This window comes from Staurois parvus, unplaced genomic scaffold (assembly GCF_062004578.1).
Source record: "Staurois parvus isolate SC_StPar_1 unplaced genomic scaffold, SC_StPar_1.0 ptg000025l, whole genome shotgun sequence".
NCBI classification, from domain to species: domain Eukaryota; kingdom Metazoa; phylum Chordata; class Amphibia; order Anura; family Ranidae; genus Staurois; species Staurois parvus.
This window is the reverse complement of record NW_028317821.1, coordinates 31,614,931-31,631,517: the sequence shown is the minus strand read 5'-3', so window position 1 is coordinate 31,631,517 and position 16,587 is coordinate 31,614,931. Positions and strand designations below refer to the sequence as shown.

The 16,587-nt window shown below is 38.4% G+C and overlaps 1 protein-coding gene across 2 annotated transcripts in view; it reads left to right on the top strand.

Annotated features, from left to right (window-relative positions):
- NR2C1 (nuclear receptor subfamily 2 group C member 1) overlaps positions 1-16,587 on the top strand; it is a 58,593-nt gene extending 42,006 nt beyond the window's left edge. For both annotated transcript variants that reach the window (XM_089652679.1, XM_089652680.1), the window contains 7 exons: positions 1,573-1,757; positions 1,937-2,090; positions 4,876-4,997; positions 6,778-6,917; positions 8,710-8,847; positions 9,484-9,589; positions 10,112-16,587. In XM_089652679.1, the coding sequence (XP_089508805.1) occupies positions 1,573-1,757; positions 1,937-2,090; positions 4,876-4,997; positions 6,778-6,917; positions 8,710-8,847; positions 9,484-9,589; positions 10,112-10,286 (1,020 nt within the window). In that variant the 3' untranslated portion in view covers positions 10,287-16,587. The remainder of the gene's footprint in view (positions 1-1,572; positions 1,758-1,936; positions 2,091-4,875; positions 4,998-6,777; positions 6,918-8,709; positions 8,848-9,483; positions 9,590-10,111) is intronic.

Here is a 16,587-nt window from a genome sequence, read left to right as displayed (position 1 = left end):
AGGATTTGGGGATCCAGATTGGTGAATTGTGAAATAAAGGAATTGGGAAAGAATTTTTTCATTTTGACAAGGTTGATTCAGCCAAGGAGGAATAACGGCAGTTTGCTCCATGCCTTCACCTTGTCCTAGCTTCCTATAATACAGGCAACAAATTGAATGCAACATACTCCCCAGCATTGTGAGATATGAGAAACACCACTGGGCCCCTACATAACACTTGTAGCCAAGCAATAAAACGAAGTGGAAACCCCAATCTTTCTCGGGACCTCCCACAAGTTTGACCATTCTACAGTGTCAAAAGCCTTCTCAATTTCCAGTGTATAGCCCTAGAACCCATATTGATGTGCTGAGCATGAATATTTGTAAACAAACTGCTGATATTTATATTGGTAGATTTGCTTGAGATAAGTCTCATTTGGTCTGGTCCTGTCGAGGTATGGAGCAAGTCTAGAATTGAGGGAGGCAAATTTGTCCACACAGGCGGTGAGTGTGGTAGCCAATTTGGGTGCTAATGTCATTGTGAGGGTCTTATAAAGTTCCATGGGAATACTGTTAGGACCATGAGCCTTACCAATTGGAAATAGCTGAATAGTTGTAAGGACCTCAAGATCCGTAATAAGTTGTGCGAGAAAGGCCCTTTAAACATCAAAGAGCCATCTTAACATGGGGTTCGAGAGGGAAGTAAAATTAGAGGATTCAAAAGTTGAAGGCAGGGAAGAGGTATGCCAGTGAAAGAGTTGGTGAACTCAAGAAGAATATGTCCTTGGGATGTAACTGTGTGACCTTCGATTTCGAAGTTTAGAGACAATGGTTAGGAGCCTGTCATTTTTTTAACAATATGGCTAGTGACCTGATGTTTTTATCCTCCTGTTAAAAAAAACTCTAAGCCAGCGTTTTCTGTGTGAATTCCGCACTGCATCAGAATCCCACCCCGTTCATGCAAACCGCTGCGGGTGTGTATGTTAACAACACCCCGAAATCGGTCCACAAACTGCAGTGCGATGTGCAGAATCGGATCGCATAGGTGTGAAAACCCATATGATCCGATTCTAGTGCAAACCCAAAAAAGGGTCCTGCACCTTTTTGGTGCGGATGTGGTGCGATTTGAGCCATACATAATGTAGGCTTAAATCGCACCACACACAATTCGCATGTGATTTGCACAGGATGTACCGCACCGCATGAGTATGAACCTAGTCTTATTTATATTTGTACAGGTCAGGCCTGGTGGCCTCAAAGACATGCAAGTGTAAAATTTGCCTAGCTGTGACATAGATTTTATAAAAAATTTCAGCAATAGGAGAGGAGGCATAACGTTTAGCCTGTTTTCATCATCCTGCAAACTTTGAGTGCGAAAGTCTTGGTCAAGGATTGCCTTTCAATCAACACTAAGAAAGCACAGAAATGCGGTGCATGAGGAGATCAAATAACAAAGGGCTTTTCTTCCAGTCCTGGACACTATTCAATTTTTGCTAATACTTGGGGTTTGCTTTAATTGTGAAATTGCCAATGTACTATAAAAAATTGTGACCATCAGTAGTCTCATGCAGTTTTTTCTCATTTTGTTATCAGGTGGAAGCCTGTCAGGGAGATCTAAGCACTTTGGCCAATGTTGTCACATCACTTGCAAATCTTAATAAAACAAAAGAGTTGTCCCAGTCGAGCACAGAATTGTCTATCATGGAAAGTTTAAGTAATGGAGATGCTTCACTATCAGAGCTTCCACAAGATGACCAGTCAAGCAGTGAAGTCACCAGGTACTGTTAATTGTCTATAATTATGGCATTAGAAAAAAATTCTTGCCTGGACAAAACTGAATGCAGCAAGTAATTGATTTCACCTGTAGAAATTTGGTTGATTTGGTAACTAACCAATTTGCTGCATGTTTAGTAAATGCATTTATTTTTTATTAAGAAAATTTTACTTTGTTATGTAGAGCCTTTGATACTCTGGCAAAAGCTCTCAACCCCACTGAAAGCTCTGTCCAGAGCTCATCAGAAAGCATTGATGCTGCTGCGAACATCTTTGGTGATGCTACTGTTGTTGAGATTGAAGGACCACTTCTCACAGATTCTCACATAGCCTTCAAGGTAATGATTACCATTGTTTCTATTACAACCACAATTTCACATTGTTTTGCGCTACTTGTCCTCACTTCAGAAGAAAAATTACTAAGTTTAAGAGTATTTTTTTGACTAGTTCAAGAGAGAACTACACAATAATTTGAGCATAAACACCTGTTTAGAACGTGGAAATACACATTACTGGGTGGATTAACCATATGCCGCCCAGCCCATGTATAAATATGTTGGCAGGGCGGCACGGGCAGGCAAAATCACGTTTTAAAACGTGTGTTTTGTAAACAGGTAGGGGGCACGCGCGAGGCGCGCCGCCGCCCTACCTGTCCCGCCGATCACAGCCGCGGATGTCAGTCGCCGGGTCACAGCCGGTCCTTACCAGCTATCTCCCGGCGATCGGCAGTAGCTGTGCTTTCTGTCACTTCCCTGACAGCTCGAGGACATGCTGAACGGGACAGAAGAGTTTCTCTCTCTCCCGATCAGCCTGTCCCCATCCAGCACACACCCCTGCCCCCTAGTAAAACACTCCCTCTCACACAGATAACCCTTCCCTGAAAAATAAAGTTAACCCCTTCCTCCCCAGTGCCATTAGTACAGTGTCAGTGTTTTTTTTCTTTGCACTGATCACTGTATTGGTGTCACTGGGGATGTCAGTGACCCCAAGTCAGTACCCCCCAATGTCAGAATGTCCGCCACAGTCCCGCCATAAGTCGCTGATTGCCGCCATAAGTCATTGATCGCCGCCATAAGTCGCTGATCGCCGCCATTATTAGTATAAAAAAAAACTAAAAATCCCAGTATCTTTCCCGCTATTTGTAAACGCTATAACTTTCACGTAAACCAACTAATTTACACGTATTGGGTTTTTTTTTTTTTTTGCAAAGACATGTCGCAGAATGCATTTTGGCAGAAATTTATGACTAAATTTGATTTTTTAATTTTTTTTTACTGGACATGTTTTATAGCAAAAAGTCCAAAATATTGTTTTTTTTTCCTCAAAATTGTCAGCCTTTTTTTTTATAGCACAAAAAAATAAAAACCGCACAGGCGATCAAATGCCACCGAAAGAAAGCTCAATTTGTGGGGGAAAAAAAGGATGTAAATTTCATTTATGTACCATATTGCATGACCGCGCAATTGTCTGTTAAACTAGCGCAGTGCTGTATAGCAAAAAAATGGCGTAAATTGCAGTATCTATACCATAGTTTGTAGACGCTATAACTTTCACACAAAGCAATCAATATACACTTATTGGGATTTTTTTTACCAAAAACATGTAGCAGAATACATTTTGGCCTAAATTTATAACCAACTTTGAGTTTACTATATATTTTTTATAGCTGAAAGTAAAAAATATTGTTTTCCTTCAAAATTTTTGGCATTTTTTTTGTTTATGGCGTGAAAAATAAAAAGCGCACAGGTGATCAAATACCACCAAAAGAAAGCTCTATTTGTGTGAAAAAAAGGACGTAAATTTCGTTTGGGTGCAGCATTGCATGACTGCGCAATTATCAGTTGAATTAGTGCAGCGCCGAGTAGGAAAGAGAGGCCTGGTCATTAAGGGGGGTAAATCCTCTGGAGGTCAAGTGGTTAAAATAGTTTCCATCTAGGGTAAGTTTGGAAAACTATATATAGCTGTACACTGCGCCCAATAGGTACACAACTGCTAAGCTCTAGCAGTAGAGGCTATGGTATTTTATAAATGTTGGGATGGAAATTAGTAGTATAAGGGAGAAATGTTTTAATGCTCGTATGAACGTTGATCAGGGCCCTCTGTACTGCTTAGGATCCAAAGTACCCTTCAGGCACACAGTAAATAATTTGAACATAAACACAGAGGTCCACAGTAGTGCAGTATCTTTGTTCAAAGACTGCACTGTTGGTGACTTTGGTCACATGGATTTGTTTATTTTCGTGTCTGTCACAGAGAAACACAATACTGGATTGACATTAGAGTGAATGATGTCAAGATAAATTTAGACAATTAAAGTGGAACTCCAGCTGAAATCTATTAAAACTGTCCACTCCCTCATCCTAATGCCTATTAACCTGTCAAAGAAAGATGTATATACTTGCCTATTTTCAGGCCATTCTGGTCCGGGCATATGACCTTACTCCCCTGTGTAAGCCAGCATGGCTTTATGGGAGAGGAAGGCGTGCCAACAACAGATAGGCCATTGAAGCCTATGGGTGATGTCACTACTCCAGGTATAACCAGCCGTCGTTGGAGTGCTGTCTCCTCTTCCCTGTAGCTGCTGCCGATTGACACAGGGGGATCTCATGACTGGACCAGAGCAGCCTGAAGAAAGTAAGTATTTACACCAATCAGTCATAACATTCTCATGATCCACCTAGTATTGAGTAGGTCTCCCGTTTGCCACCAAAACTTCCCTGACCCATCAAGGCCACTAGATCTCTTAAGGTAGGCTATGGTATCTGGCATCAAGCAATCAGTAGCAGATGCTTTTAAGTCCTGTAAGTTGCCAGGTGGGGCCTCCCGTGGATTGTGTTTTTCTAGCAAATCGCACAGATGCTCAATTGGAGCATGGATCTAGCCATTACAATTTGACCCTTGTCAAATTCTTACATTCTTCTTTTTTTTTCTTTTTATAACACCTCAACTACAGGGACAACATGTTTACCTACTGCCTAATATATCCCACCACAACATTTTTTGTTTTTTTAAGAAGTTAACTTACTTGAAATAATATTGGCAATGCTTTTGAAATACATGTCCAAAAATACTTTTTAAATACATTTAATTAGTAGTTCCTTTTTTCTTTTTTTTTTTTTCTAGCTCACAATGCCTTCACCAATGCCTGAATATCTGAATGTACACTATATTTGTGAGTCTGCGTCACGCCTGCTGTTTTTGTCCATGCATTGGGCTCGTTCTATTCCCGCCTTCCAAGCGCTTGGGTTAGTATGGTATCTTTTATCAGACAATAAATGGTAAAACAAACATTTTGATATTACTTGTTTTTGTGTTTGGATAAAATACAGTATGGTTATATGTCTTGTAATGCCTTTAATGATGTCACATACGTCTTGTTGAGTTACACTGCTCAGCTGTTTGAGTGCATTTAAAAAGCACAGACACAGCAGAAGGTTTCTGAGAGGAAATAAAGAGATCACATGGCAAACTATGGAGTTGTAACATGATTCCTAACATTTAAAAAAGCTTAACTCCAGGGCAGTAAATACATATATGAGAACTGTTTATTTGTCAAAAAGATTTGTAATTTTGTTCACTCAGTTTTGTGATCCTGGCACTCCTGTCAGACAATCCATTCAGATGCTTGACCTCCATTGCAGTAGCATTAGCATGAGTAGCAGCGCACTGATAGTCATCCCTGTGCTCTCTTGCTGTCTGCATATTTCATGTCAGCACATGTGCACTGCAACAGAGCCTGACTGACTTAAAGTGCTGGTCTTCCCTCTCCAAATATGAATACTTCTGTTTAGGACCTTACAGGAGACCGATATCCTATAAATTGAAATTCCTAAACAGGTTGCATTTTAAATATTATACATTTGGTGATTTTTAATTTAGTACTGTATTAATTTGTGTTATATAGATGTCTGGAGCTCAGTTTAAAGGCACCACATAATGTGCTATAGAATAGATATATAGAATAATTCGTATGTTTTTTCAGCCTGTTGGGAACTCTTATTGGACGCAGTGATGGCAGTTGGGGAACTTGGCTATGAAGTTAGGTCTCTGTAACAAACTGAAACTAGTTTCAAAGGAGGCACGCTAAGGTTACTTTTAGCAAGAATCTTGTAGACAAGACTTTTACCTGAAAATGTGTTTTATTTTTATATATTTGCTTTATTTAATATAGTCTCTGTTTACAGAGCTCAATAGTTCACAAAAGGCCCTTTTCACATGGTCAATATGATCAGGTCTGCCTGTCTGTTTTTCAGGCAGACCTGATCAGACCCTCCATTCTCCTTTATGGAGCTGCGGATTTAAACAAATTTGTGTCCTCATAAGCAGAGCGAACACAGACCTGTCATTTTCCCTATTCCGCTCTGCTTAGCGGGGGGGATCGGTGGACAGATCAGGGAATAGATCTCCCACTGAGCAAACTGATTCTGCTCCCCTAAATGAGGTCGGAGAGTCTCTGAACCTTTTGTTGGACAATTCCATAGGAGGTTTTGAACAGACAAACCACGCCTCAAGGCAGGCAGCTACTGTTGTGTAGTTTCTGTAGGTTTTTGGAAATCCTTGAACTTGTAATGAATGTTTATATGTAAAATAAAGATTCTATGCAAACCTTATAGTAAAGACCCTAAAATAAGCATTGTGTACAATCTGTAAACTGAAAATATAAAACAATACTTTAAAATCATATAACCTTTTAAAAATATGATGAACGCAAATTATTACAGTTTACTTGTTAAGTGAAAAGTTTCCCCCGCACCAATATTAGTTTCTTCAGCTGCCTTTACCAAGTGAAGGTTGAAAGCTAACTGGTGGTTTTGGGGCACCATAGAACAGTCCCTTCTATAAGCAATGATAAATGAGACTGCATACTGTGCAACAAATAAAGCTTACAAGTTACAGAAAAACTATTAAAAGCTATAGTTTAATTGTTGACTGCTAATGCCAAATAAAGCTAGTATCTTCTTTGCCTCTTGGGGATAGTGAGTTGGCCACTGATAATGTAAATGTGATGTTTGTGTCTCTCATCAGGCAGGAGGTTAGTACCTCTTTAGTGAAAGCTTGCTGGAACGAACTGTTTTCCCTTGGTCTTGCTCAGTGCTCCCAAATAATGAATGTGGCAACTATACTAACGGCGTTTGTCAATCATCTGCACGGCAATTTGCAGCATGGTAAGATCCCTGAGATTTAATTATAAACTTTAATAATCGTCACTTCATCTGTCTGCCAATTTATGCATGAAATTTTCAGGTGTTTTTTAATTTGTTTTTTGTTTTTCTTTTACAATACAATATTCTTCCCCACCAAACTACTCCTTTTTATCTTGTGGTCCTTTTCTTGGGTGAGTGACTGTCCTTCACTTGCAGCCTCAGTAGCAGCTTGCTGCGTATAAAAAGCACTAAAGATTCTCAGGCAAAGTGATATAGGGACAGGGTACATGCTCAAAGGAGGCCTAGATCTCCTGTTTTATTTGTTCAGTGTTACAAATGACTGTCTCCTTGATCCAGCTGAATTGCTTCTGTGAGGCTGCTCACAATGTACCAAATCTTTCCCTAAAGAAGGGGGGTTCTTTTGGAATCCAGATATGTAAGAATTGTAAGGGTACCACACCAATGGGCACAGAGTCCAAGATGGACTTTATTGAATTAGTGGATTAAGAGAGCCAGCATGTTTCGGGGGTTCAAACATTCATCAGGGATATGTTACAACAGTGTAAAAGTTTATATGTTCATAAGAGAAAAGATGAAAAAAAATGTTATACAAATCTAGTAGTAAATTCATGTTCTAAATCTGTTTTAAAGGAAGTATTATTTTTGTAATGATACCATGTAAAAGATAATAATCCTATTTTAACACAAGTAGTTTTATTTCCAATATGGTATTCAATACTGTTCACAAAATCCGTGAAATGGAACATATAAAAACCATGACAAAATAGGAAATGAACAGTCATACCACTCGGACATAAGTTTGTATGAGGACTGCCATAAATACAAGGATTAAAGTGTTACTAAACCCACAACAGTAAAATCAGTCTGTATATGCAGTAAAGCATGCTTGTTATACTCACTGTGGAACCTAAGGGGTTAATCCTCTGCATGGTGTAGAAATGCTGTTTGATCATGACTTCTCTGATCCTCCCCTTCTTCCAGTGTCCCCCTCTTATCTCCTTATAAGACATGTGTGGAGAAACTGCACATGCTCAGTTTGGGGTGTATTGCTAGAGAGTTTTTTTTTGTTTTGTTTTCTTGGGAGAGTGCATGTGATCAGCACAGGGCCAGTCATCACTGTCCAAACAGAGGCCAGGGGTTCTGCATCCTCCTAGACCAGAAAGAAAACTCCTCCTACAAGCTTTAACCAGTGCTCTGCTGAACACTGATAGAAGTCACAAGATTGTTATAACTGCTGATGAGAAAAGGTATTTAGCAGTTTATATTTACTAAAATAATTTCATTTCCATGTTTTGTGTACTGTGGAAGATCAGATATAGTGAATGCAGGGTCCTGGGTTTGTAACACTTTAAACACAAGGAGTTTAAACTGTATTGTGTTAATGGCACTCATCATGGAAACGTAGAGGCTAGCAGTTTGAACATTTACTTTCCATTTTGTTGTGTGTGATTTTTTGGGGGGGGGTTTTGTACCAGCATTTAAGCAAATGATTTTATATGTTCCATTTTATTGTTTTTGGACATTTATGCAAGAAGTAACGTTAGTACAAAACACAGCTTATTGCTTGCACACTTATAGTGGGTTGCTGCTGTATCCTTTACATATTGTTTTGGACCAAGGTAATTCCTACATAGAAATTCCTTTTGTTTTGATGATTTTTACCATCCAGCTCCAGTGTTATAATTTACTGTGGGCCTGTCATTTAACATTCATACACATTGGCTGGGGTGGTAAATATATGGCTTAGTGGCAAATGGTTGGAGTAACACTACCCCACTTTATCTTGTGATAGATAAGCTGTCGGGAGACAAGTTAAAGTTGGTAATGGACCACATATTCAAACTTCAGGAGTTCTGCAATAGCATAGTCAAGCTAAATTTAGATGGTTATGAATATGCCTACATGAAAGCAATTGTCCTCTTCAGTCCTGGTAAGTAATTATTGTAAGTAAAATGTTAAGTAAATGTTTATCCTTTTCACTGCCAGAGTCGTTCTTGCATTTTCTGCACACATTTAAAAAAAAAAACATTTTAGGCATGAAGATTACTGTGACTGGGTTGAGATAATATTTGGTAATTAGTCTGTTGCAGGCAGGAGGAAGTGTTTCCTTAGCCTTGTCTTCCCCAGTCCCCAGACTACAATATTGTAACTTTCGAAAGAAGGCACAAGAAGGGGCTAATCTGTGTCAGAAATGTGTAAGCACAGCCAAGAACTGCAATTGCACCAGGATTTACGAGGCTATTTCATCTCTGAACCAGTGTCTCAGTCTAGAAGTAGAAGCTGACCCTGTAAAATGTCTGAACAAAGATTCCATTCTTCTCATGGGAAAAGCACTTAAAGCCATTGTCAGAGGGAGTACTCTGATCTTTGTGAGCTTTAATAAATACCTGGAAGTTTCAGGCATTCACATGAATGCATGTAACATAAAATAAAATTCTTTACGATGCTTGTTCCCATTTTAATATTTAGTGCAGTATCAGAAGGCTGTATAAAAGAGCATTATGAGCATATATATATATGATTTAATGCATAGGTTGCGGATTCAATCTTCTGTTTTACTGTACAGATCATCCTGGATTGGAAAATGTGTCTCAAATTGAAAAGCTTCAGGAAAAAGCCTACACAGAATTCCAAGACTATGTAACTACGACATACCCGGATGATACATACAGGTGATACTTTACTCTTTTTTTTTCCAACTAGGTATTGCAGCTAAACCTTAGTCCAAATGCAGTATTAAGATCAATTAAAATTATAAAGGATTAACTGCCCAAAGTGATGATAGTTAAGATTTAGATGGATGCTAGTTGATGGTATATTTTACTTGTTTTTATAACCCTATTTTGCTGTAGACTACACAGAACATTTAACTTTTCATCTACCCCTGTTCCAAGGAATCTTTCAGTCTTCTTTCCCAACCACAGTCATACTTACAGCCAGCTAAATTTGGATGGAAGTCAGCCAATGCCATTGTGTTTTGGCTTGTTTTGGAGAAAATAGTTGCAGTATTTATTGTCATCAAATGTGCAAAATGTCAGTGACTGACTCTCCACATCCATGGCAGAGAACAAATGTTTCTTTGGTGGACACTTTCCCCCCCTGGGAGCAGTGCCACCCTATTTTTGGTACTTAGAGCAGATGTATTACATGTTGGAACATATATTTTGTTCAGGAAATTCTCTTTCTAATTTTAGGTTGTCGCGGCTGCTGCTCAGGTTGCCAGCTCTAAGACTGATGAGTGCTGCAGTTATGGAAGAACTGTTCTTTGCTGGACTTATTGGGAATGTTCAGATTGATAGCATAATTCCTTATATTTTGCGTATGGAAACCACTGACTACAACACCCAGGTTATTGGGCTCTCTGCATAGCATGTATTGAAGGTGGAGACAAAGAGAACATTTTGACCTTAATTCCTAACTCAGAACACTGGGAATGGACAAGACAAGGAAAATTAGCTAGGCTAAACCTTCAGTGTACATCTTCATTAACAGTGCCTTTTGGCATGGTGTAAATATTCATTATTATATAGAGACTTGTCTGTACTATCATGGAATGGCCTAGGGCTGTGCATTCAGATGTATTTAAAACTGTGCTTTTATTCAGTCACTTCAGAATAGTATTATCTCATGGCATATTGCTATTGATCTAGATAAACAATCTTTTTTTTTTTTTTTTTTTTTGTCAGTCAGATGTTGTGTGCCTTGCCTGCATTCTCACCAAGTTAGAGTAAAGGACGGGCAGAATAATTTTATAGTTACATTACGACTTTGTTTGGATATTCTAAGCAAGACAACTTTTAAAGTTATTAGAATTATTGTATGTATTCTTTAAGAATCACAGCACTAAATTAAGAGCAATGACCTAGATTTCAGAGGATGTCTCTTCATTCCTGCATGGAATAAAAATGCTTTTTTTTTTCAATCATGTTGTGCTATTACTTATAAAGGTTAATGTTTAAATTGTGTAACATAATAATAGTAAACATTTATTAAGGAAACTGATGAGAGAGATCCAGAATACTTTTTTTTTCAAAGCATAACGAGAAAGAAATCTTGTAAATATGGTCAACCCACAAAGGGTCCAAATACAAATACAATTATTCTGTAATGCAGAACAGAGAATGAAGATAATAGTTTCGGTAATAAAAAAAAACTCTGTATATGTATGTTTCCTAGCTGCTAGCACTTTATGCTTTTAGGTTTATCTACGGTTTGCATTCATGTTTTTTTATTCCTAATATGCAGCTGTGATAGTGAAATGTTTTTTATATTCTGTATGATCCTTCAAGCAACTCTTAAACCACAATTAAAATATTCTGTATAGTAGTTATGCCTTTATTATGCTGCAGACTACTATGCATGGGCTGAACAGGGAACCAGCCCATGGGGACTCCATTGCTTCCCTCAGCTGTAATGAATTGGACTTTCAGGATATCAAAGTAAACTTGCTGCCAATTTTAAACTTGTAAAAGTTCTCCTCACACAAGCAATTCTGTCACTGGCAACAACTCGCCAGTGACAAGAACTTACCACTAACCTGTTCTAATAGTGTCTCCCTTGCTAGCTCGATCAGCAAGTTGCCATTTCCTTCTTAAGCTCCATGCACACTAGCGCTTTTTTTTAAAGCTAAAAAAGCTGGGAAAAACGCTAGATAAAAATTACTGGTAATAGCTTTTTTTTAGGTAGTGTTTTAGTCGCATTCAGAAGTGTTTGGGAGTGTTAGTCTTTTATTAGCGTTTTTACAGTACATGTAAAGGGGAAAATAAAAGCTAGAAAAAAAGGACCGTTTTTAGTAGTGTTTATGAGCATTTAGCGTGGTTTTTTTTTTTCTGCTGGAAAACACTCCAAAAAACTATAAAAACATTTCTGCTCCTAGAAGCTGAAGCTCAAAAAATGCTAATAGTCTAAAGTAGTGTGCATGTGCACATACAGTGGATATAAAAAGTCTATACATTCCTGTTAAAATGTCAGATTTCTGTGATGTAAAAAAAATGAGACAAATATAAATAATTTCAGAACTTTCTCCACCTTTTAATGTGACCTAGAAACTGTACAACTCAATTGAAAAACAAACTGAAATCTTTCAGGTGGAGGGAAGTAAAAATAAAAAAAACTAAAATAATATGGTTGCATAAGTGTGCACACCCTTAAACTAATACATTGTGAAGCATCTTTTGATTTTATTACAGCACTCAGTCTTTTTGGGTATGAGTCTATCAGCATGGTACATCCGGACTTGGCAATATTTGCCCACTCTTCCTTGCAAAAACACTCCAAATCTGTCAGATTTTTAGGGCATCTCCTGTGCACAGCCCTCTTCAGTTCACCCCACAGATTTTCCATTGGATTCAGGCTTTGGCTGAGCCATTCCAAAACGTTCATCTTCTTCTTGTGAAGCCATTCCTTTGTTGATTTGGATGTATGCTTTGGGTCGTTGTCATGCTGAAAGATGAAGTTCCTCTTCATGTTCAGCTTTCTAGCAGAAGCCTGAAGGTTTTGTGCCAATATTGACTGGTATTTGGAACTGTTCATAATTCCCTCTACCTTGACTGAGGCCCCGGTTCCAGCTGAAGAAAAACAGCCACAAAGCTTGCTGCTTCCACCACCATGCTTCACTGTGGGTATGGAGTTCTTTTGGTGATGTGCATTGTTGTTTTTGTGTTTTTGCGCCAAACATATCTCTTGGAATTATGGCCAAAAAGTTAAATCGTGGTTTCATCAGACCACAATACATTTTCCCACATGCTTTTGGGAGACTTCAGATGTGTTTTTGCAAAAGTTTTCTGGGCTTGAATGTTTTTGCCTCTTGGCAGCCTCCCAGACCATTTTTCTTCTTGTCTTTTCATCAGTTTTGGAGGAACGTCCAGTTTTTGGTAATGTGCCATATTTTCTCCACTTGATGATGACTGTGTTCCCTGGTATATCTAATGTGTTGGAAATTCTTTTGTACCCTTCTCCTGACTGATTCCTGTTAACAATAAGATCCCTCTGATGCTTTGGTAGCCCTCTTTGTACCATGGCTTTTTCTGTAGGATGCAACTAAGAAAATATCAGGAAAGACCTACTAGAACAGCTGAACTTTATTTGGGGTTAATCAGAGGCACTTTAAATGATGACAAGTGTGTACTGACTCCTATTTAACATGATTTTGAATGTGATTGCTTAATTCTGAACACAGCTGCATCCCCAGTTATAAGAGGGTGTGCACACTTTTGCAACCACATAATTTTAATTTTTTATGACATTCTAACAGGTTTGTAGACTTTTTATATCCACTGTAGGATAACACGATTTAGCTTCCAGGAGCAGAAAAAAATATTCTGATAATGGATTCTAGGAACTTAAAAAAACGTTTGTGTATATGGAGCCTTAAAAGGGAGATTTGGCAGGATTTCAGGCCATTGAGCGCAATTCTACACAGGTAAGTGGAAGCCTTTTATGAGTGTTTCTGCTGCTGGCAACACATTGTGTGGCATCGGTCTTAAGAACAGACACCCCAAGATGCCTACTATGTACGTTGTCTGCCTGAAATCTATTTTGCTTGGCTTTTTGAAAATAATTTTTCTTTGTCTCTAGAAACCTGGTGTCTCTAACCTCTGTGAACTGCAATTCTGTCCACAAGAGTGCCCTACATGGCCACTGAGGCACACTTATCTGTCTTGAAGTGGTAGTTGTTTAAGTGTAGCCTTGATGTGGAGCTGACAGATTCACTTTATTAGTTTGTTCATGTCATCCCACATATGTCAGGGAGGTTTGAGAGCCAGTCATTGTACAAACCACTGTATTAAAGGTAACCTTTGCTTAGAGAGATTTGCAGGTTGCCTTTTTCTCCTTTTAAAATGCTATTGGCTGACTGTTGTGCAAATCCAATTTATTACTTTGAGTTATTAACTGCCACTTGCTGGATGCATGATCCAGCTTAGTGAATCAGAAAGCATGCATTAAAGTGTTACTAAAGTCTATTTTTCTGTTTTGTAAAATCACAAACGTTATACTCACCTGCTCTGTGCAATGGTATTGCGCAGATTGTCCCTGATCCTCTTCTCGGGTACCCCGCCAGTGATCTTGGCTCCCCCTCTTCTTTGTGTGTCCCCATAGCAAGCCGTTTGCTATGCAGGCACACTGTGTGTCCCGCGGAACTTTCTCACTGCATTTGTTCAAGTCCCTGTGAAGAGGAATAGAGGGGAGAAGAGAGGCAGCCATGCATAGCACTGGATCTCTTCTCCCGTCTCTTCTCCTTCACACGGGGAGGACAGAGAAATATAAAACTTTTTTTTTACCTTGATGCAAGGAATGCATTAAGGTAATAAAACATTATTAGCGTTAGTTTCACTTTAAGGGTGATGTTAGAGAAGCATTCTGACACTTTATGCTTTTTTTTTTTTTTTTTTATTTTATTAATCCCGTATGCATCTGAATAGGCTTCATATAATGAAATGGTGGGATGAAGAGAATGTGAAATATATGTGTGAGCTGCTTCCAGTTCTGTCGCACAGCAAGGCAGTGCTAAATAGGAGCAGTACGCAATAAATATTTGCTACTATATTGGAGTTTAATTCAGAAATTCCTGCCTCCGTTGACCTAAAGTAGCATGGTACCAATATAAAACCTGACCCTCACTGCTTACTAATTATGCATGTATTTTGATGAAAATTTCTCTCATCTACAATGGTAACTCGTAGAGCTTTGCAAAACTGTCTGTTTGCTGCCCAGGATTCCAGGCACAGGCGCTGCAAATACACACAAAAAAACTCAAAATACTATGGCTTATACTTCGTTATATGACAGACAGCCTGATTGACAATCGGGGACTTATTTATAAAAAAGGCAAATAGATTGTGCACTTTGCAAGTGCAGTTGCATTTTCGTCAGAGCTAACGAGTGTGAAGTTTCTCTAGAGAAAGAAATACCCAACCAGGTGTAAGGAAAATTAAAAAAAAAACTGCATTGTTGCTTGCACATGATTGGATGATGGGAGCCAGTAGAGCTTCACCACTTTTACTAAGCTCTGAAAAAAATGAATGCAACTGCACTTGCAAAGAGCACAGTCTATTTGCCTTTAGTAAATCAACCCCAATGTATTTCTAATTTTGTCACGCATTTGCTGGATTTGGTTTTTCTGAAAGTTTACCTTTCTCTGATATACTGGTGTGACAGGGAACAGCATTTTCCATTTTAAATGTATGCTGAGCAAATGTAGCTCAGCAGGGAGTAGATAGGCTGCATTTTTTATCAATAGATTACAGTATGGCATACATCACCTTAGATGACAGCTTTTGATTTTTATTTGTAATGATTAGATATCCTGTAGCATTAAACTGTTGATTCACTTATATTGAAGGACCTATTGTGTGTCACAAAGAGCACTCCAGATCATTACAGTACTACCAGCAGCTTACATTTTAGATGGATTGCATGAAGCCTACATATATTTGTGTTTGTGTGTCAGTCAAGAAGAAAATTATTTTTTCCTGTTTCCTGATGTAAAATGTTTTCTTCCATGCTACTGAAGGAGGGGTAGAGCTATATATAATCACTGGGTGCCTCATATATACGAGTCATTCTGCGCGTTTTTGGTATTCTAAAAATGTATTACCTTCATTCAGAATGTGAGTGCAGTTAGGGACCATTGCTCACTCCTGATCATTTGTCTTTGAGGAAAATGCATACTTCTCTAAAGGATTCTATAGTCAATAAATACATTTAACCAGTACTTTACAAATGGGTATTTGTATGTGAGTAGATTAACATAGACTCTAAATGTTCTTAAAGTACAACAGCTAGTGTATATGTTTGAGGAAAACAATGTTTTATTTCAAACCCTTTGTTCACCTGCCCTCATATCAGTACATTGTATTAATGTGGTCCCAGCATGTAAAAAAGCCTGTAGGCTTCTTATATTTATATTTTACTCTTTTCATTGCTTTTAGTCGTATTTCGCTATGGTAATATGTTCACGTCTTCATTCAGCAACCTCCCTGGAAGATCATCCAGTACAAAAATTCTGCCTTGTTTGTTAGGGGTTGTTAATCTGTTGTAACCATCTACTACAATAAAATGTAATCACACAGGAGAACTATGAAGGGTTCCAGTGCTGAAAGAAGCAATGGGGCATGTTAAACAGGTTCATACAGACCCTTTCTTGGTAAAGTCATTAAGCCCTGTTTGTTACATGAGCTTTCCTCGCTACCTGAACCTTTAAAAGATGCTAACACAAATTAAAACTATTTAAAATAGGACAGCTGGCTTTGCTGGCTTGTTTTTTATGGTACACTATCACCTTGATCTTGACTTTACTACCCAGTGAGACACTCATCTGGAACAAGTATGCAATAAGAGGAGTGTGAAATGTTTGAACTGCAATCATACACTCTTGTTCCTTGTCTAATAACTCACTAGGTAGTGTACCCAGGATAAAGATCACAGGCCTGGAACCTACATCTTTGAAAATATGTCAGAATGGGCAGCCTCATACGTTTAAATGGTGCTCACTCATTCCATTTACAAGCAGAAGGATCTTTGTTTATATGTGTGTTACTGTAAAGGAACAAAAGTTAGTGTAAATTGTTTTGCCTCTTAACGGAAATTGTAAATTCTATTTTGGTTGTATTTTTTAAGAAAAAAAATGTATCTTTTTATGATAGAATAAAACTCCCATGTTTGTCCTATT